General features: G+C 45.0%; 2 protein-coding genes across 7 annotated transcripts in view; one reads left to right on the forward strand and one right to left on the reverse strand.

The window, feature by feature from the left end:
* Nucleotides 1-476: 476 nt before the first annotated feature.
* Nucleotides 477-16,506, reverse strand: LOC134291523 (uncharacterized protein K02A2.6-like). Its single transcript, XM_062859394.1, has 4 exons — nt 16,489-16,506; nt 10,705-10,761; nt 3,805-4,610; nt 477-3,741 (listed from the first exon to the last, which is right to left on the reverse strand). Exons 1-4 carry the CDS (start codon nt 16,504-16,506, stop codon nt 477-479), a joined length of 4,146 nt encoding a protein of 1,381 aa, XP_062715378.1.
* Nucleotides 6,328-20,814, forward strand: part of LOC109400507 (2,3-bisphosphoglycerate-dependent phosphoglycerate mutase) — a 52,891-nt gene continuing 38,404 nt past the window's right edge. For 2 of the 6 annotated variants that reach the window (XM_029860069.2, XM_029860070.2), the window contains exon 1: nt 6,362-6,722. The gene's annotated coding sequence lies outside the window, so the exon portion shown is untranslated. Of the gene's footprint in view, nt 6,723-20,814 lie in introns of all 6 variants that reach the window. The other 4 variants (XM_029860071.2, XM_029860073.2, XM_029860075.2 and 1 more) reach the window with 3 other exon arrangements.

Raw genomic sequence — 20,814 nt, forward strand, 5'->3', positions numbered from 1 at the left:
CGGCCACCAACCGATCACGCGCCTCTGCATATCACCCATCACGATGAAAGCTGTTCCCAGCTCGCGTGTGTTGCCGCAGCTCTGGTAGATGGTATGATTACCTCTAAACGTTCGCACCATGGATCCTGTTCAACACACCTCCTGCAGCGCTACGATGCCGATCCGCGGTCCTTCAGTAGATCGGCGAGTATGCGGGTGCTCCCAATGAAGTTGAGAGATCGGCAGTTCCACGTACCGAGTTTCCAATTGCAAGTCCTTTTTGTTAGCTGGGGTCGTTGCCATTGGTCTCGGTTCGTATTATTCTTGTTACGTTCCTTCTTTCTTGAAGATAAAGAAAAACTGTGCTTCTTGTTAGAAAGCTAATTTATTACAACTATTCATTTTCATTTTGTTGATCTTCACCCATGGCAATGGGCATGGGCGACTATGATCCATATTTCGTTATGCACACGTTGGTGGCATAACATCTCCCCCTTTTAAAAGAGATCGTAGGGCGCAAGCCAAGCTGGTAGTCTGCGATATCTTCCTTGTCGAGCTGGTTCCGGCGAACCAATACTGGTGGGAACCTCGGACTTATCATCCGTCATCACGTCCTGATTTCCATCGTCATCGTCAGCTGGAACATTTGCTGCGTCGGGAACCAGTTCTTCTAGCGGATCTTCCAGAACCACTGGTGTTGGAACTTGGATTTGGAATTCGTCGAGGAGAAGTGCAAAAGGGAGTTGGTTGTTTGGTGTAGAAACGGCTTCACTTGCATCCGAGAACCGGTGGCGTAGCTGATTCGTATGTGCTCGGTTGAGGCGTCCGTTTTCGAGTAACACAGTATAGTCCACTGATCCCTTGCGTTCGATGACCTGTCCAGGAACCCATTCGGTTTTGTTTCGGCGATGTACTTGCGCGTACACCAGGTCGTCCGAATTGAAGGCTCTTTTGACCGCTCCGTGTCTTCGGTTAAACTGGTCGTTCTGCTTCTCGTTGACCAGGGTTTGACGCGGAGAACTCGGCTTCAAGAGATCCAGGGAAGTCCGCATTTCTCGTCCTAGGAACAGGTGTGCAGGAGATTTACCATCCGGAGCGTTTCGGTTTGGTGTTGACCGGTAAACGGATAGGAACGTCTGAAGGTGCTGGAACGTCACCGTCTTTTCCCCTTCGGCAAGTTTCTTCAATCCTCTCTTCAAGATGTCGACAAAACGTTCTGCTTGTCCGTTCGATTGCGGGTGATACGGGGCTGTCGTCAGATGCTGGATACCATTTTCGTCACAGAAAAGCTTGAAACTGGCGCTGACGAACTGGGTACCATTGTCGGACACAAGAGTATGTGGGTCGCCATATCTTGCGAAAGTTTCTTGTAGCAGCTCCAGCGTCGCTGTGGTAGTGGTGCTACGGGTCCTGAAAATTTCCGGCCATTTTGAGTAGGCATCTACCACGACAAGGTAGAAGTAACCATCGACCGGTCCTGCGTAGTCGATATGAATCCTTTCCCATGGTTTCGTTGGTATCGGCCTTGGTATCGGCCATGATGATAGGGTAGTCTTGCGGGGCAATTTTGCAGCAGCAGCACAGGAACGACACTGGCGCACAAACGATTCAACGTCCTCGTCGATGTTCGGCCAGTACACGAAACTTCTTGCGAGTGCGATCCCGGGGTGTCCACGGTGGAGTTGCCGGATGATGCGTTTGCGGAACCGTTCAGGGACCACAACTCGATCACCAAACATGATGCAGTCCTGGGTAACTTGAAGACCTTCTCTTCGCGAGTAGAATTGTCGTACAGCTGGAGTGTGGAGCTCGCTTGCCGTGCTCGGCCAGCCGTTGCTGATGTGGTTGATTACCTCTTGAAGGACCGGGTCGTTTTGCGTTTCCTTGGCGATCATTTGTGCTGTGACAGGCAAATGGGAAGTAGAGTCGTCGAGGATTGCCTTCACGTCGGTTTCCGTCTGGAGAGCAGAGATAACGTATTCCTCGTCCGGTTTGCTGTGGCAGCTCATCAAGCGTGACAGCAGGTCAGCATGTCCAAAACTAGCCGTTGGAACGAACTGGATATCGAAGTCGTACAGCAACATCGTAAGCGCCCAGCGCTGGAGACGATTTGCCGTGTAGACGGGAATTCCTTTATTGCTGCCGAAAATCTTGAGAAGGGGCTTGTGGTCGGTCTGAAGCACGAATCTGCGACCGAAAATCATCTTGTGGAAACGGGTAACTGCAAACACCAATGCGAGCGCTTCCTTCTCGATTTGACCATAGTTTTCTTCCGCAGGTGTGAATGACCTTGAAGCGTGAGCGATGGCTATGACGGAGCCATCGGGAAAACGGTGTAGGATAACGGCACCCAAGCCGTCCTTGGAGGCGTCTCCGGCCACGATGATTTCCTTACTGGGATCGAAATGCGTCAGCAAGAGATTGGAGAACAGGATGGACTTGAAACGGTCGAACGATTTTTGACACTCAGCAGTCCACTTCCATGGAGCATCTTTCTTGAGTAGACGATCGAGGGGTGCTCGGAGTTGCTTCATCTGTCCAACGAACCGTTCGTAGTAGTTAATCGCACCGAGGTACGATCGTAGTTGCGATACATTCGTTGGAGGTGCCATTTCGGAGATAGCGCTGGTTTTGGCTGGATCTGGGCGGAGACCATCCTTGTCGACGATGTGGCCCAGAAACTTGATCTGCGGCAGGGAGAAACGACACTTTTCGATGCGGAGATGAAAACCATACTCACGAATTCGCTGCAGCACAGCGTGAAGCCTGAGGTCGTGCTCCTCTTGAGTCCTTCCAGCGATTAGGATGTCGTCCAGGTAAGGCTTGACACCAGGAATGCCGGCAACCATGCTGTCGATGATCCTCTGGAACGCTCCAGGAGCCGATTTCACACCGGGCGGCAAACGGTTGTACTGGAACAAACCCTTGTGCGTGTTTATCGTGAGCAGTCGTCTTGATGATTCCTCTACTTCGACCTGAAGATAGGCGTCCGATAGGTCGATGCAGGAGAAGTAACGGCAGCCGGCTAGTTCAGCAAAAATGTCGTCCGGGTGCGGCAGCGGATGGCGATCCGACTCGAGTGCGTCGTTGAGACCCGTGGAATAGTCACCACAGATACGTACGGAGACATCGGATTTGCGAACCACAACTATGGGAGCAGCCCAATCGGAGAACTGGACTGGCGAAATGATGCCGTTATCTTGAAGTCTCTGCAGCTCAGCGTAGGCAACCGGTCTCTTGGGGCAGTACACAGGGCGTGCGTCTGGCTTCGGATAGAGTGTTACCTTCGCTTTCGAGCAGCATCCGAGCGTGGACTGGAACACTTCAGGAAACTTGGCTTGAAGCTTCTGCATCGTTGCGTTCGAGTTTTGCTGGATGTTGTTGACCAACGAGCTGAATGGAACCGACCAGAGATCGAACGGATCAATTGTTTCGATTCCGAGTACGTTGAGATCCGGATTGCTCGTGACGAAAATGCGGCCAGATTTTGTCACGTCTTGAACGGTGATTTCGGCGTTGAACTCACCTAGGATCCCGATGCTGTCACCAGAGGCACTCACGGCGTCGACTTCCGATGGATTGATGACAGGCTTGCCCACGGATGTCCAAGTGCGCTTGGAAATAATGGTGATGTCGGAGGCACAATCGAGCTGCAACGTTGCGGGCGAACCGTTGATTTCGATCTTGACATACTTCCGTTTCTTCGTGAGGTCAACTCGCTTAACCGAGATACCTTTGGACTTGACTTGGACTTGACGACGTCTTTAGGTTTCGGTTTGTCGACCTGAGGAGCAGTAGCCTTCCTTGTGGCCCTTCCGCTTGCACTTCGTACAGGTATGGGACTGGTAGGGACACTCCTTGACGTAGTGTAGATCCCCACAGAACCAGCAAGGTGTTTTCGGTGACTGCGACTTCTTCTCCTTCCGACTTGAAGTACGATGATGGCGAGAGATTGCGTGAACGTTGGACTTGTCCCCGCAGCCTTTCTCGATCATCTGGGTGTCTTGCTTGAGGTTAATGATGCGGTTGCACTCCTCAACCAGGTTTTCAAGCTTGAGAGTGGCACCGTCGGCGGGCGGCGCGTTTTCTTTAGCTTCCAACTTTCCGATCAGTCTGGTCCGGATGTCCGAATCGCGCGGTGACTGGAGACCGCATACGAACCTGAGAGTCTTGAATTGGTCGTTGGACAGTTTTTCCATCTGGAACGCTTCACAGTGCTTGTTGACCGACGCGGCGTATGACGAAAAATCATCGGCGTCGTTCTTCACGTATTGAAGACACTGGTACCGAGCGTTGAAGAGGGACTTTTGGCGTCCGAACAGCTTCTTCAGCCTCTTCACGGTGTCTTCGAATCCAAAATCCCGCGGATGGTTCGGCAAAACGCTGTTCACGTAGCGTTCGTGGAACTGCGTGCCGATTTTCCGCAGAAGCAGCCTGACCTTCGCCTTGTCGTCCAAATGCTTACCGTCCTCCTTGAACACGTCCTCGTACCGAGCGTACCACGAATCGAAAAAGATGCCGCCGTTTGGATCGTATTGGAACTCGTCGATTCCGGTGGAGAGTGACTCGATGATCTCCTCGCTTCCAGCTTGATTGGCGTTACCCTGCTGGAGAGCTGCAATCTGCTGCTGCTGGGTTGCGATGAGATCCGTCAGCCGGAGAATCGCTTCAGATCGGCGTCAGCCATTCTTGATTCTTGAGTGGGTTGAGGGCTTCAGCGGTGGAACAAAATATGTCTTGATGCTTGGCAGGAACAGGGCTTGAATTCGCTTCCGGGATAGCAGGAACTTTTCCTCGTCGCCAACTTTTGTTACGTTCCTTCTTTCTTGAAGATAAAGAAAAACTGTGCTTCTTGTTAGAAAGCTAATTTATTACAACTATTCTGTTTGGTGGCTTGTTAAGAAGTGACAATTAATTTTCATTTTGTTGATCTTCACCCATGGCAATGGGCATGGGCGACTATGATCCATATTTCGTTATGCACACGTTGGTGGCATAACAATTCTGCTGCTGATTTTCCGTTACAATGGTTTTTTTATGGCTGGCTCGTAGGGCCTGACACCAACCTCCTACTTTCCGGAGGACCATAGTGCACAGTTGAGCTTAAAGTCCTTCCCTGGCACTCGGACGTAGATCAGCCGCCCTTAACATGAGGATCAGACGCTGTTGTGAGCCGCTCCTCCTGGAGAACAGACGCTTAGGTTTGCCGAAGCAAACCCCCCCTTCCCTGTCAGCCTACGACCAAAGTTCCCACCGGGGTTGGTTACCCGATCTTCCCTAAGGTGGCTCATAGTTTCCGGCCGGTACTACGAGGAGGTAGGGATAGGAGTTGCTGGGCAGAGGCTAGTGGATCACATTGGGATCTGAATTGCGCAGCATACCCAGCCTTTACCGTGCCTCGCACCTGTATTCTGGGTTCTAGAATTCCGAAATATCCCACTACATGAATTCGGAACTTATCATCCACAGAATATCATTCTTCCCCCTTGAGCAGTATCTGATCCGTTAACCCAACTGGGTGTTTCATACTCACCATTGCTGAAGCCATCAGTTCGAGTTTTCTCAATTTTCCGTTGTCGCCAAATGTGTATTAGTTCTCTTGGTAGTTTGAACAATAATTAATTGCCCTTCATATTAATAATGCACATTTATTTGCTGTCATTAACCTTACACATAATCGAGGCTACTTAGATTATCCTGGCACACTTAAGATCCTACACAGTAGGTACATGTTAACAATCCACCTCGTATCTTTTAAGCTAGTATGGGTGCTATTACACTCTTTGCCCAGACGCCAAATATTTGACCACTTTTGAAAGATAAATTTTGGCAGGTTGTTTGGCTCTGTTTGTCCCTATTCGTTTTTCGAGAGTGACAAATATTTTTGTTTGCTAAATATTTGTCACTCTCGAAAAACGAATAGGGACAAACAGAGCCAAACAACCTGCCAAAATTTATCTTTCAAAAGTGGTCAAATATTTGGCGTCTGGGCAAAGAGTGTAATGAGCCTCTGCACGCATTTGCCCTGTCCTGCTCACTCCCACAGAAAACTTGAAAACAGCGCGCACAGTAAAAGTCACATTTGACTTTTACTGTGCGAACTGTTTTCAAGTTTTCTGTGGGAGTGAGCAGTACGTCAGATTCGTGCAGAGGCTCATAGCACCCTTACAGAAACGACAAAGATTGGATAATGGATTCCGTTCTCAAATCCTTCTGTTGATTGCGGTGAGACATGAGCTGAAAACTCGCGTCGTGGTGATCCACGTGACTTCGCGACGCGACACCCCAAGAAGTTGCGTTGCAGACATCCATCGCTTTGTCACAAAACATAAGAAAATACCCGTCGCACGCCGACTTTGTAGCATGCGTCCGTGGTTGATATCGATTTTCTGTGTACGTCAGCTTCTCACGTACACATGTTGCTACAGCCCCCATCAAGTACAATTCAAAGGCAAACCAAAGGCATGGTTCGCCCGCCGCCCGCCGCAGTCAGTGCGAGTAAGTAAAACCGCGCGGTAATCGACGCTAGGTGGAAATTTTCCCCCCAGCAAATAGTGCACCAGTGGGAAAATCCAACCAGGCAGCTTGTGAGTTTGTGCAGTGTGAAAATTGCATCATTTCCGGCTCCAGAGACGTACTTTCAGCCGGTGAAACTACGCAGCATTCGGTTTGCTTTCGGTAGCCGCCTCTTGAGCGGTACCCACATATTGGTGAACGAATTTTAATTGGTTAAATAGTTCGAGGTATGTGCCTGCCTGAGTGCTGATGCTGAATAAAAATCCACCGTATAAATTCCATTCCCGGTGCGGAAGAAGGGGAAGCAGCATGACGATCAAAACGTGATCAGAAATCGTTCATTCATACATACACGACTGACGTTAATGGGAAGAATTAAGCTGGATGGTTTCGGTAGAAGAAAAAAGTATGGTGCGAGGGGTTGAAGCAGGCGAGGAATGAAGGAGAAAACAAGCCGGAGAACGAAAACAAAAACAAACGCGAGTTATGCGGCGATCGTGCGCGGCGCGGCGTGGTGTCTTGAACGACCTTGACCAGCAAATCGACGACGACTCGCGAGATTGTAGTGAGTAGGTACCGTTCGGCGTGTTGGAATGTATACATTTTTTTTTTCCTATCGAGGCGTTAGTCATTCTACTCAAATCCGCGCGATTGAATTGATAAAGTTCAAAATAATTGATGGTAATTAAGCCGTGTTGGATGTGTGTTTGGGCTTAATTTTATTCGAATCGTCTTTAGGTACGGTTTTCCCCATTGAATCAATTTGCACTATGGGCTGGAAATTGAAATTAAGGAAATAAATTTAAAAAAAGTTATGTTGGAGGTAAATCCAGGCCCGGATTTAAGGGGGGGCAATGGGGGCAAGTGCCCCGGGCACCCCGATTGAAGGGGCCCCCCAAGAATCCCGAAGCACTATATTTATTTTGTTCAACGAACTTATATAAAACTAGCTGTACCCGGCAAACTTTGTCTTGCCTACTGCGTTTTTTGACGTTTTAAGTTTCTAGCCAAGTCCAAATCCCAGGTCGCCGGTATGGAAGGTCGATTTTCAAAAACTATCATTTTTGTCCATGTTTTATGCCTCATAACTGAAAACTAACAGAACAAAACTAAGACGACCAAAATCGGACCTTCCGTTCGCAAGTTATGCGCGGTCCCACGTATGCCACTGCATTTTTATATATATAGATAGATACAGTTGTCCTAGAGTAGTTGTAATTGGGTTACCAAAAGTATCGAGATTATTTTATAATCTGAAATTTGACTTGAGATTAATCGAAATCCTGCATTTCATGGTTTTTAGTGCACTGGCACTATTTTTAGAATGGATTCACAATTTTTGTGGGATATTTTCTTCAATATGAGCTGCCATTCTCAAACCATAAAACTGTCTTGTCAATTTATTGATAAATACAAAACAATTGAAATTTAAAAAAAAACAACTAAACGATTCAATTGCTTCTCCAGAGAGGTATACAATATTCATTAATTGGATAAAAAGAATTTTCTTGTTTATTTTGGTGTACACGAGTTTCTCTAAAAACCTCTTGAAAGTTTTTATTAAGTTCTGTAGAAAAATTAAAAACGTTTCTTAACAAAATCAAAGATTAATGTTTTCAGAATATATTAAATGATGATTGTGTATCAATAGAAATGTCATTTCATTGATAATTTAATAATTCAATCACTTATTTGACAATGATTGTGCGTGCTTCTGTTGATTATACGATTATATTCTAAAAACACATATACCTATGAATACCCATCTGGCTCAATTTGTTGAGGACAGATGTTTTTATGGGAAAGATATGATAATTATTAAAAGAGATATTTAGGAAATTCGGATCAATTTTGGAAACCTAGCTTCCTAAAACATCTCGGAGCAGTCGTTTTACATATCTATATTTTGGGTTTCACCGACGTTTTCGAGAATTTAGTGCTACAGTTGCCCACTAAAGACCTAACTTTTTTCAGTCTAAGTCTTGAATTACTCGTAAAATATTGCTATCGCAAAAAACCAGTAAAAATTAAAAAAAAAAACAAAAAGAATTACACAACATTGCCAAAACATTTAATATAAGGTTTACATCTTTAAAATCTTGCTTTTGGGGACCTACTCTAAAAAGTTTGCCCCGGGCCCCCCGAAGCCTAAATTCGGCACTGGGTAAATCGATAAAAAAATGCTTCCCTCTCCTTCAGAAAAGAATTTAATATTGCATGCGGCATGGCAAAGGCTGGGTAACGTGAATTACATACTCTATTGAGGCCACATTAGTTTCTTCCCAGCAACTTCTATTAGCCTCTGGGGCTGTCCATAAACCACGTGGTCTTGGGGGGGGGGTTCGGCCAATAACCATTTTGTATGGACAAATTAAAAATTTTGTATCGACAAATGACCACGGGGGGGGGAGGAGGGTTGAAAAGTCCCAAAAAAATGACCACGTGGTTTATGGACAGCCCCTCTGCATGCTGTGAGATTTTGACTTTTACTGCGAGCACTGTGTTCAAAATTTCTGTGAGAGTGAGCAGGACAGCACCAAAACTCCGCTCGCAGTTAAAGTCAAAGAACAAAAGAATTTTGCTGGCATACACATGTTAATTGCTTAGAAAATATAGTCTACGTAGGAACATTTGTCATGGCCTGACTAGGAAGGATTTATGTGAGCGACTCATAAAAGCATTAGTTCCCAATGTTAGGGGCGGCTAATCATCGACGTCAGAGTATCAGCAGTGCAGATTTGGCACGAATCTCCGTATATTCATGTATGCTTGTATGTAAATTGCCTCGTTTCTACGTTCCTTTCTTACAGTCACTGTAATGTCTTTAAAACCACCAAAGCAGATAGAATCCAGTTAATAGTCCTTTAGACTCGTTCTATAAGTGACTCACAGTAAGAACGCGCGCGCAGTTCACTTAAACCCAATTTGTATCAATAGTTGAATCACAATATATCAGTTAAATTAGACATAGTATCAGTTGTTTTTGTTAAGTACAATAAACACAGTAGCACAGACAAACAGACGCAACACCTTGAACGATTTTCATGGAAATCCATCACCCAGTTCACACTACGATCACCTGGTGGAAAAGTTGCACGAATCACTGGGTTGTGCAGTATCGTCAACAGAAGGCGCTAGTGTGAAACGTCAAATGCATAGAAAAACGATGCGCGCGCCTCTGGTTGTGAAAGCCACAACTATGAAAATTTAAAATGATCGTTAAAAGCGTGGTCGATGGAAATTTCACAAGTGTTACGTCTGTTTGTCTGTGACAGTAATGCATGCTCGCGATGCTGACTTTTACTAAAAGAAACGCAAGAATATCCACTCGGCTGTGATCAACCAACAGACGCTCTTATGTGCGACAACAGTCATTCTGTGTTCAATCCTGATCCAAACGGTAGCTCCACAGACAAACAGACGTAACACTCTGATAATTTCCATCGTACACCGATTTAACGGTCTTTTTCAAAATTTGATAATTGGCCAACTGCTCAACTGTGGCGCTCGCATCGTTTTTGTTCGAGTTTGACATTTGCTCACTACCCACCGACGAACCGACGTGACAGTGGTGTTTCAAAACTGTCCCCCCTCAATTTAACGGTCGACCAGCAAAGCGAGCGAACCCTTCTGTCAAATCAGCGTAGACGCGAACCTCTTCCTATGTTAACACACAGGGGTTTGGTATCAAGCTAGCATACCAACGAGGGCCGTTATAGAGGTGGCGATAGTGTTCGGCTATTTTTCATCATGGCGTCGCGGACAACAAATTTGAATTTGTTTGTTCTAGCTGTCACGTCGGTTCGTCGGTGCACTACCGCCACCTAGTTGGTGGTCGGCCAAATATAGCCATTTTAGCATTGGGCGAATATGTTTCCGTGACTATGATTTGAATCGAAAAATGTTGGAAGTGTTACGTCTGTTTGTCTGCGGTAGCTCTTTCTACGGCGATAACTAAGACACAGACAAACAGACGTAACACTTGTGAAATTTCCATCGACCACGCTTTTAACGATTATTTTAAATTTTCATAGTTGTGGCTTTCACAACCAGAGGCGCGCGCATCGTTTTTCTATGCATTTGACGTTTCACACTAGCGCCTTCTGTTGACGATACTGCACAACCCAGTGATTCGTGCAACTTTTCCACCAGGTGATGGTAGTGTGAACTGGGCGATGGATTTCCATGAAAATCGTTCAAAATGTTTACCCTGGAGTAAGCGGAACGGGAGCTGACGTTCAAGCAGATGTCGCTGCTCAAACGTTCCTGAAATTAGAGAACCAATGGAAAGTTATGAAGTCTCCTGATGTAGCTGAAAGCAGAGACTGAAAGGCACGTTGTGCACAGCTAATCACGTTCGGTAATTTTTACCGAAATCTCAACCGCTGAGCGTTCGGTAATGGATTATTAACGAAATTCTGTTAAAAAATAACAAATTTCGGTAAAATGTTATCGTTTATCTGTCAAACTCTAACGAACTTCGGTAAAGATTGCTACCTTTACCGAATTTTTCCGTAAAACAAACTTAACGGTTGAGATTTCGGTAAAACATTACCGAAGTCGATGATTTTTTCTAACTGTGTAGCAAAATCACGATAGCAGCTATGCATGCACGATGATCCTGCCTACGCTGGTTACAACAGGGACAGAACGTCGAATTCCAGTTACTTAATCAAGTACGGTGGAGGATCCATAACTTGGGATTTGAGCAAGCAGACAAGCGTGGCTTTGAGTTCAATTGAAGCTGAGCTCATTTCCCTAGCAGCAGCACACAAGTTACAAAGAAGTGTCAACAGCGCAGGTTTTTGGGTGTACAGGAGCTACATTCATGTAATTCTAACCCGAAGGCAGAATAACTTGAAAATGACTCCTTTCCAACCAAAAACCTGCGCTGTCAACACTTCTTTGTGAGTTGTGTGCTGCTTGGGTGAGCTGGACGAAACGATTATTGGAAGAAATCGCTCTGAAGAAAATACAGGACCAGTCATCGTTGCAGGTAGTCGGACGGAAAGAAACATGTTGATGTGCGTTATTTCTTTGTACGAGATTTGGGGTAGAAAGAAGTTATCAAGCTGCAATATTTTTTTTCTCAGCCGCTTAACCTAATTTTACAGCTCTATTGTTAATTTGAGCACTACGTGAGCGATTACATATAGCCCATATAGCCGAGGCGGTAAACGCACGGGTATTCAGCATGACCATGCTGAGGGTGACGGGTTCGATTCCCGGTCGGTCCAGGATCTTTTCGTAAAGGGAATTTCCTTGACTTCCTTGGGCATAGAGTATCTTCGTGCCTGCCACACGATATACACATGCAAAATGGTCATTGGCAGAGGAAGCTCTCTGCCGCTTCCTCTGCGGAAGCTGAGAAGCAGGCTTTGTCCCAGTGAGGACGTTACGCCAAGAAGAAGAAGAAGAAGTGAGCGATTACAAATCACATCTTTCTACAGCGCCAAAATGTATTCTATTCTAATGCTACTACAGTAGATGTTCGATAAGTGCAACATGTTTATGTTTCAATTACCAAATGTAATTCGCTATCTGCAACGACTGACAGGCTTCCAGCTGTCAATTCATATCGGACGCAGCCTAGTGCACACAAAAACATCGCATTGCAGCTGTAGTGCATCCGAAAACATCGTGACACAGTTGACGTTTCGTTTTGACAGATAGCGATGCGATAACTGCAAAACTGTTGCAGTTACCGGACTTGCAGTTAAAAAGCATTTCAGTTAAAGCAGCGATTGCACCAAGCGAACGTCTACTGTATATCGCACTGGTTGCCTATTTGCTTCTTCCACTTTTAACTCTGTCCATGATAAAAGAATGTGTGGCTCTTGTTCTATTGCCAGTCCGATTGAGGGCCTATATGAACTGCTCAGAAGAGGGTCAGTGTCGCCATCCTCTGAAGAAAGAGCACTTGACGAAAAATTGCAAGTTTCGGGGCTGAGATCGAGCCCATGACCATCCATCTATGAAGTGGACGTGTCACCACTGCACCACGGGCCTCGGCAAGTTGCAGTAATGCCCCACCAAAACAATGCTAGCCGACATTCTCCAGAAAGTCACTTCAACCAGTACCGTTGGAGAATATGCAGAGTATGATCGGAATAGAATCAGATCAAATCGAGGAGGATTGGTTAGCAGCTGCCACTTTGACCTGGATTTATAGTAACCCTATATAATACCTTGAAAATTGATACTGCAATTCTTTGTTCAACTCTCGAACCAACCGGTAGTAACTGAAAAACATCAACAGAATAACACGAACGGAGACCAACGACGTGACTAAATAGAACTATGGAAGTTCGTTACATGAAACTGCCGATCTCTGAACATAATCGGGAGCTTCCGCTTACTCACCGATCTACTGAAGGAGCTACGAACATCTATATATATATATATATATATATATATATATATATATATATATATATATATATATATATATATATATATATATATATATATATATATATATATATATATATATATATATATATATATATATATATATATATATATATATATATATATATATATATATATATATATATATATATATATATATATATATATATATATATATATAAATGAGTTTGAAGTTCCTTTGAGGCAACAAAACTCAAGAACGGATGAACCGATCAGCATGACTCTTGCGTGGTTCGGTTCGTATTCGTGGTGGCTGTGTTTATAAGGGCTGCAAAGCGGTGAGTCGATAAGGAGAGCGTCCAACATAGCACTGGTCCTCACAAGTTCCTACCTCATGCTTCCACGGGTCAAGCGATGACAAAGACCGCCAGCCAAGAGTTGTGTGCTTAGCTGGTATTGCAGCCTGGGCACTGTTGTCCTTCTGACTAGATTAAGGAGGTACGACCCGAGCGTCTGATCACCAAGGAGGTGCGGCTCAAACAGCGTCTGCGGCTGAGTAAGAAATGCTTCACCACGCCCAGCTAGATCCAAGGTGGTAGCCCCATCAGCGTGGTCGTCCCAGTGTTGGTTGGGACGATAAACAGAACTGGCACGATGGACCTCCAGCGAGACAGGAGTGTTGCCGTAAGCCCAATAAGCCACCCGTAAAAATCCCCATTGCGAATAACATAGGAGAAAATACGACTCAATACAATCGGCAAAGACCCACGCGATGAAATAAGGACTACGATTAGAAGCTTGAAACATGGAATTCCAAGTCACTAGGTTTCGCAGGATGTGACAGGATATTTTGCGACGAACTACATCCCCACAACTTCGACATCGTGGCGTTGCAGGAACTTTGTTGGACTGGACAGAAAGTCTCGAAAAGCAGGCATCGAACGGCTACCTTCTACCAAAGCTGTGGAACCACCAATGAACTGGGAACAGGATTTATAGTGTTGGGCAAGATGCAACAACGTGTGATCGAGTGGTAGCCGATCAACGCAAAGATGTGCATATTAATAGTTAAGGGCCGTTTCTTCAACTACAGCATCATCAAGGTCCACTGCCCACACGAAGGGAGACCTGATGACGAGAAAGAAGCGTTCTACGCGCAGTTAGAGCAAACATACGATGGTTGCTCGCCGCGAGACGTGAAAATCGTTGTCAGCGACATGAACGCGCAGGTAGGAAGGGAGGAAATGTACAGACCGGTAATTGGGCGAAACAGCCTGCACTCCGTATCGAATGATAACGGCCAGCGATGCGTAAACTTAGTAGCCTCCCGTGGTATGGTAGTCCGAAGCACCTTCTTTCCCCGCAAAGATATCCACAAAGCCACCTGGAGATGACTCGACCAACAAACAGAAGCAAATCGACCACGTTCTAATCGATGGTAAATTCTTCTCGGATATAACCAATGTCCGCACATACCGCAGTGCGAATATAGATTCGAATCACTACTTAGTCCTGTGTGCATGCGCTCAAAACTTTCGACAGTTATCATCAAGCGTCGAAGTCGAACGCCGCTGCTCAACATCGAGCAGCTGCGTAACGTAGAAGTGGCTCAAGACTACGCGCAGCAGTTAACAGTGGCCCTACCAACGGAAGAGCAGCTTGGCGCAGCTACACTTGAAGATGGCTGGAGGGACATCCGATCCGCCATAGATAGTACCTCGGCTACAGCACTAGGCTTCGCGACTCCGAATCACAGAAACGACTGGTACGACGGCGAATGTGAACAGTTGAAAAACGAGAAGAATGCAGCATGGGCAAGAATGCTGCAACACCGTACGAGAGCGAATGAGGCAGGTTACAGACAGGCGCGGAACAGGCAGAACTCAGTCTTCCGGATGAAGAAGCGCATCAAATCGACGTACGATTTCAAATCGACGTATGATACAATCGATCGAGAAAAGCTCTGTCAGATTATGCACAAATACGGATTTCCGGATAAACTGATACAATTGATCAAGGTGACGATGGATCAAGTGATGTGCGTAGTTCGAGTATCAGGGACACTCTCGAGTCCCTTCGAATCTCGCAGAGGGTTATGGCAAAGTGATGGCCTTTCGTGCTTGCCGTTCAACATTGCTTTAAAGGGTGTAATTAGGAGAGCGGGGATAAACACGAGTGGAACGATTTTCACGAAGTCCGTTTAGGCAGCGTCCATTTATTACGTAACGCTAAAATCGAGATTTTTCGACCCCCTCTCCCCCCTCCGTAACGCTTTTTTATATGAAAACCTGAAAACTTTTGTATGGGCCGTAACGCTCGGCCGTACTCCCCCCGCTCCCCCTAGAGCGTTACGTAATTTGTGGACGGCGCCTTAGCTGCTTGGTTTCGCCGATGATATTGATATTATAGCTCGTAAATTTGAGACGATGGCGGAAACGTACATCTGACTATAGAGTGAAGCTAGGCGAATCGGATTAGTCATTAATGTGTCGAAGACAAAGTACATGATGGCAAAGGGCTCCAGGGAGGAATCACCGCGCCCGACACCCCGAATTTCTATCGAGGCGGTTGAAGAATTCGTGTACTTGGGCTCACTGGTGACTGCCGACAACGACACCGGCAGAGAAATTCAGAGGCGCATTGTGGCAGAAAATCGTGCTTACTTTGGACTCCGCAGAACTCTACGATCGAATAAAGTTCGCCGTAACACGAAGTTAACTATCTACAAAACGCTGATTAGACCGGTAGTCCTCTATGGGCACGAAACATGGACCCTACGTGCAGAGGACCAACGCGGACCTTTGGAGTTTTCGAACGGAAGGTGTTGAGTACCATCTACGGCGGAGTGCAGATGGCAGACGGGACTTGGAGAAGGCGAATGAACCACGAGCTGCATCAGCTGCTAAGAGAACCAACCATCGTCCATACCGCGAAAATCTGGAGGCTACGGTGGGCGGGTCACGTTATCAGGATGTCAGATAGCAACCCGACTAAAAAGGTTCTCGAGAGTCATCCGACCGGTACAAGAAGACGTGGAGCGCAGCGAGCTAGGTGGGTCGACCAAGTGGAGGACGATCTGCAGACCCTACGCAGAGTGCGGAACTGGAGACACACAGCCATGGACCGAGCAGAATGGAGACGGCTACTATGTATAGCAGAGGCCACTCAGGCCTTAGTCTGACCGGTAATCTTCTGAACAACTTCTCCGAAAACAGCATGTTGAAATATGCTGTAATTCTCAATATTAATAGGAAAATGCTGAACAAATTAGGCTAAGTTTCATGTACATTAGAAAAGGGGCCTTTTGTTAACCCGGGAGCGGTCGCGTCGTGTACTGAGTACACGCACTATGAAAAATGCACGCTTGTGGTACACAGCGTGAGCGTGGCGTCGTTGCAGGCTGTTGCAGGTAGTCAAAGACGCGACAGCTCGAGGGTTAACCCGGGAGCGGTCGCGTCGTGTACTGAGTACACGCACTGTGAAAAATGTATGCTTGTGGTATACAGCGTAAGCGCGGCATCGCTGCAGGTAGTCAAAGATGCGACTGCTCGAGGGTTAAGTACTTTGTAGAAGATCAATTGTATCTCTAAATCATATAGAGGCGCTGAATATGTATCGTACATCGGGATGCTGGACCATTGTGCACTTGACTCAGCGACGTTCGATGTTTGATACTGTTGTTTACATCTTTCCTTTCAAATTATTTATATCGAGCGACAGCCAGAAAATGCAGCAGCCAACCCATGAATATCTCGCGTTTAGTGTCATACGGGCGTAGTTGCTTCCCTTCATAAATTTCCCTTTGGTCAAACTGGTCTGGCAGGCAAACCATTTTTAGTTGTTTTTGCTGTTTTATGTGCCATTAATACCGAAATAGAGCTCATCTAAACACTGATCTTATCAATCGTGGCAGACACGCCTCTATGGTACTTCACGCCAGCTATGCATATCATTTCGGAGAAGTGAGCATATTCGTTTTAATTAAAACCTGTTTTGAGACACAATTGAAGGCGCCAACCACTTGGACACTGACTGGTTCTATTCTAATGTTTTTGTTTACAACTTTTCATTCATAAACAACACGCCACCACTGACTGGACCGGCAGTGCACTGTTAAGAGAGTGGCTGGCCTGGAGGCTTGGTTTGAATGGAATTCCGGAACGGATAAATCATTACTGCTTTACGGGAACGAAACGAACGATTATGAAATGGTTCTAAGAATTTCGTAGTTGGGATATTGACAAAGGATGTAAATCTGAAGGACGGAAATAAGACGCAGTTATAGAGATTTGCATAACACACGGCGTCAGATCCCATGAGGTTCAAGAGGATCATTCAGCAGTTCAGGAGAAACGGGTTCATGGTGTGATTTCAGCAAGTTATTCAATAAGTTATGGGCCCAGAAAAAGATCGCTTCCTCACCGAATACAAATTATCAATTCGTAGAAAGAGACTTCTGCTGACAAGGCTAACTGATCACTCAATCTGCAAACGTTGGAGCTTATTCTATTACATAGTACCGTCTACCCCCGTTGGTTTGACCGCATCTAATCTGAACACTTTTCAATTTGACCCCCTCTAATCTGCACATCGTTCAAACTAAAAATGGTTCAAACGTCATTCTGCTCATGGAACGGGGTGAAACGGAACGCAGAATCAAAACAAAACAGCAAAAAGGGTTACCATCAGTGTGTTTTTCGAAGCTCACAGGGTTACTAGAAGTTCAAATTAAAAATGAACCCCGTTGGTTTGCATGAGGTGTCGTTCAAACCAACGGGGGTAGACGGTATTAAGGTGGATGTATTGCTACGATATTTTTTCAGACGATTTTGTTCAAGAATTGAGCCTGCGATTTTTTTTCATTATATTGAAAAAGTGATATTTTTCAGTTCATGTGACCCGAAAACCCAGCACGAGAATCAATTCACGTGAACCAGTAAATCAGTCATAAGTAATTCAATTTAGACAAGAACCATAGCTGATAGCAGCATTCACTTACAGCAGTCCTGACCTACATTTCAGCTCTTATCATAAGTTGCCTGTACATTTTCGATGTATGCTACTACAAGCACACACGTAACGATCTAGCAGAGCAACAAACCGACGTACCTACTTTTTTAATCAGACAAAGCTTGGCCCCAGGTCTACCGTAAATCTTAAGTTTGCCGTCCGCCACCGAGCATCGAACTATAAGTAGGGGGATGTTTGCCTTTTGATATGTGCGTAGCAGCGCAGCGTATATGTTTCTGATCGCTGGTAGTGGCCGAGTTTACCGTGAACCGAGCCAACCGCGTGCTGTGTGCAGTTAGATTATCAGCTTGATGATGATGGTGTCAGTTAACTGAATTCAAAGCTGCGGTACGGGCGATAACCATGGCGGGTGTAGAGTGGCTACTGTTATGACTTCTATTAAAATAATAGCATTCTTGAGTTGACTGGATCCGCAGAAGGCAGCGAACGATAAGGCTGATTCGCGGTGATCGCAGTTCGAACGAAAAACCTGCGCAAAGGAGTATGCGTGGTATTGTGCATCCATCCCTGTTGGAAATAAAAACAAGCGAGGCATCGATATCCATTCCCAGGCCTCTCCTAGGTACAACCTGGTACAACAATATTTATAATTTAAAAGTATCATACTTTATCCACAGACAAACAGACGTAACACTCTGATAATTCCCATCGTACATTGATTTAACGGTCTTTTTCAAAATTGGATAGGTGGTCAACTGCCCATCCGTGGCGCTCGCATCGTTTTTGTTCGAGTTTGACATTTGCTCACTACCGCCACCTAGTTGATGGTCGGTCAAACTTTGTCCTTTTAGCATTGGGCGAATATGTTTCCGTGACTATGATTTAAATCGAAAATTGTTCGAAGTGTTACATCTGTTTGTCTGTGCTTTATCTGCAAGTTTCGTACCTAGCTCCACTGTGTGATGTACCCCAAAGAGTACCTACTCCATCAATCCCTGCGTAAATACACAAGTCCTGATGATCTGAACTAACCGCCGTTTATCGCAATGAGATTACATTTTTGGCCTACAAGTCCGACTCGTTACCCGGGGACTCAAAAAATCAACCCAAATAATCGAATCATCGGGATAATCCAGCCATTCAGTTTTCCTATCCCTCTTAAATTTATTTTTTTAAGTGCAAGGACAAGAAGCAATTCCTGGAGGTATTCCAAATAAAAGCTCCTTAATGATTTCCACAAGGAACGCCTATAGAGGATTCCTGGAAAGAGCAACTGGAAGATTACCAAAAGGAACTTCTGCAGGATTCCCACAAATGACTTCTGGACAATTTTCAGAACAAATTTCTGAATTACCAGACAGAATTCCTGGAAAATTTCTAAAAGTAACTCCAGGAAAGCTTCCAAACCGAATGTTTGGAAGGATTTCGTAAGAAACGTCTAAATGAACTTCAGGAAGATTATTAGATAGAACTCCTGGAGGATTCCCAGAAACACTACTGGAGGGTTGTCAGGAATAATTCGTGAAAAAAATACATAAGGAAACAGGTGAGTTCTCAGAAGGAACTCCTGGAGGATTCCCGGATAGAGCATTTAATTCCTGTAGGAATCGCTAAAATAACTTCTGTTAAAATCGAAAAACAACCGTTTACATGAATCGGAATCACTTCTGGGCAAATCCCTGAAGAATGTCTGTGGAAAATGTCACAAGGGACTCTTTGAAGCGTCAGGAAAACAACTTCTGATGGAATACTATAAAAACATTTCTGGGAGGACTCCAGAAGGAACTCCTGGAGGAATCTGAGAGGAAATTTTTGGAGGAATTTCAGAAATGAATATTAGAAAAGCTAAAGTTGGAACTTCATACAAAAACACCGATGAAACTTCTCAGGGAATTTCAACAAAATCTGTTAGGTAAACCCCAGCGTAATTTAATTAATTTCAATTCCAGGTAAAAATTCATCTAGAACTGCATCTTGGGCACCTTCAGCAGGCGTTTCAAATTCATAAGTTCAAGCAATTTTATTTCAATACTTAAAACTGGCATACGGCCCAGAATTTTTGCACGAATATGAAACAGCATTTTAACGCGTTTCGGTTATTATTTTTTTTTTTACTCGAATCTCTTTTTTTTTGTTGTCCCATTTTATCTCAGATTTATTGAATCTTTACTTGAATCTTACTCATTTCTGAGTAACTGTTCCTTGGTGTGTATTGATCTGATTTTTGTGCACGAATTGTACTGACCGTGTCTACCTGTGAATCCATGAGAATTGGCTCAAAATTGACTGAGTTATAGCAGAAAATCGACTCGTACAAAAAAATTATTGGGTTGCCCTCATGGTGAAAAAAAATGTTTTGGTAAAAAAATCCAAGATGGCGGCCAAAATCAATATGGCCGACCCAACTTTTTATTATTGTAAATAGTAGCTCTATCTTTCCTCTTTTCAACAACAATTCGTTTTGAGGTAGTTGTTGGAGAAACTTTCGAGTTATAACGGTTTAAGTGAGCCACCATTTGACCAAAATCGAGGGGTCTGCCAAAGTTTTTGTGGCTCTAACTAACGGGGGGTCCATCAATTTGAGTAACCAAATGCATTTTTCTTACTTTTTAGGCGGGGGCCTTCAGAAAATCGGCACCTTAAACATTTTTGAAGACAAGGTGTAAATAGTGGGCCGGTCTCAGCGAGAATTACTCAAATACATTCTACCAATCTAATTCACGGTTTTTTAAGTTGTTGAAAAATAAAGTAATCGAAAATTATGCAGGATTTAGAACTACTGCTGAAGATGCACATGTCGAGTTCTGTTTTTGACAGTCTTCAATTTTGAAACTGTTTTATACTGAAAGACGCTATTCAACGTTAAAATAAATCTAGAACTAAAACATTATTCGAGATGCCCTGTAATTCGCTTTGACGGAGTTCCGACCTGCCATCTAGGAAAAGTTTACCGTGTGGGAGAAACGTTGCTGGCGG

Source organism: Aedes albopictus, chromosome 1, assembly GCF_035046485.1.
Source record: "Aedes albopictus strain Foshan chromosome 1, AalbF5, whole genome shotgun sequence".
NCBI lineage: Eukaryota > Metazoa > Arthropoda > Insecta > Diptera > Culicidae > Aedes > Aedes albopictus.

Excerpts from the sequence above, each read along its gene's own strand:
- LOC134291523 (XM_062859394.1), bottom strand. Across the intron at positions 4,611-10,704 it reads CCCGTTCCGCTTACTCCAGG|CAGCAGCAGATTGCAGCTCT; the intron begins GTAAACATTTTG and ends ATCGCAACCCAG. Across the intron at positions 3,742-3,804 it reads CAGTCCCATACCTGTACGAA|ACGTCGTCAAGTCCAAGTCA; the intron begins GTGCAAGCGGAA and ends CGAAACCTAAAG.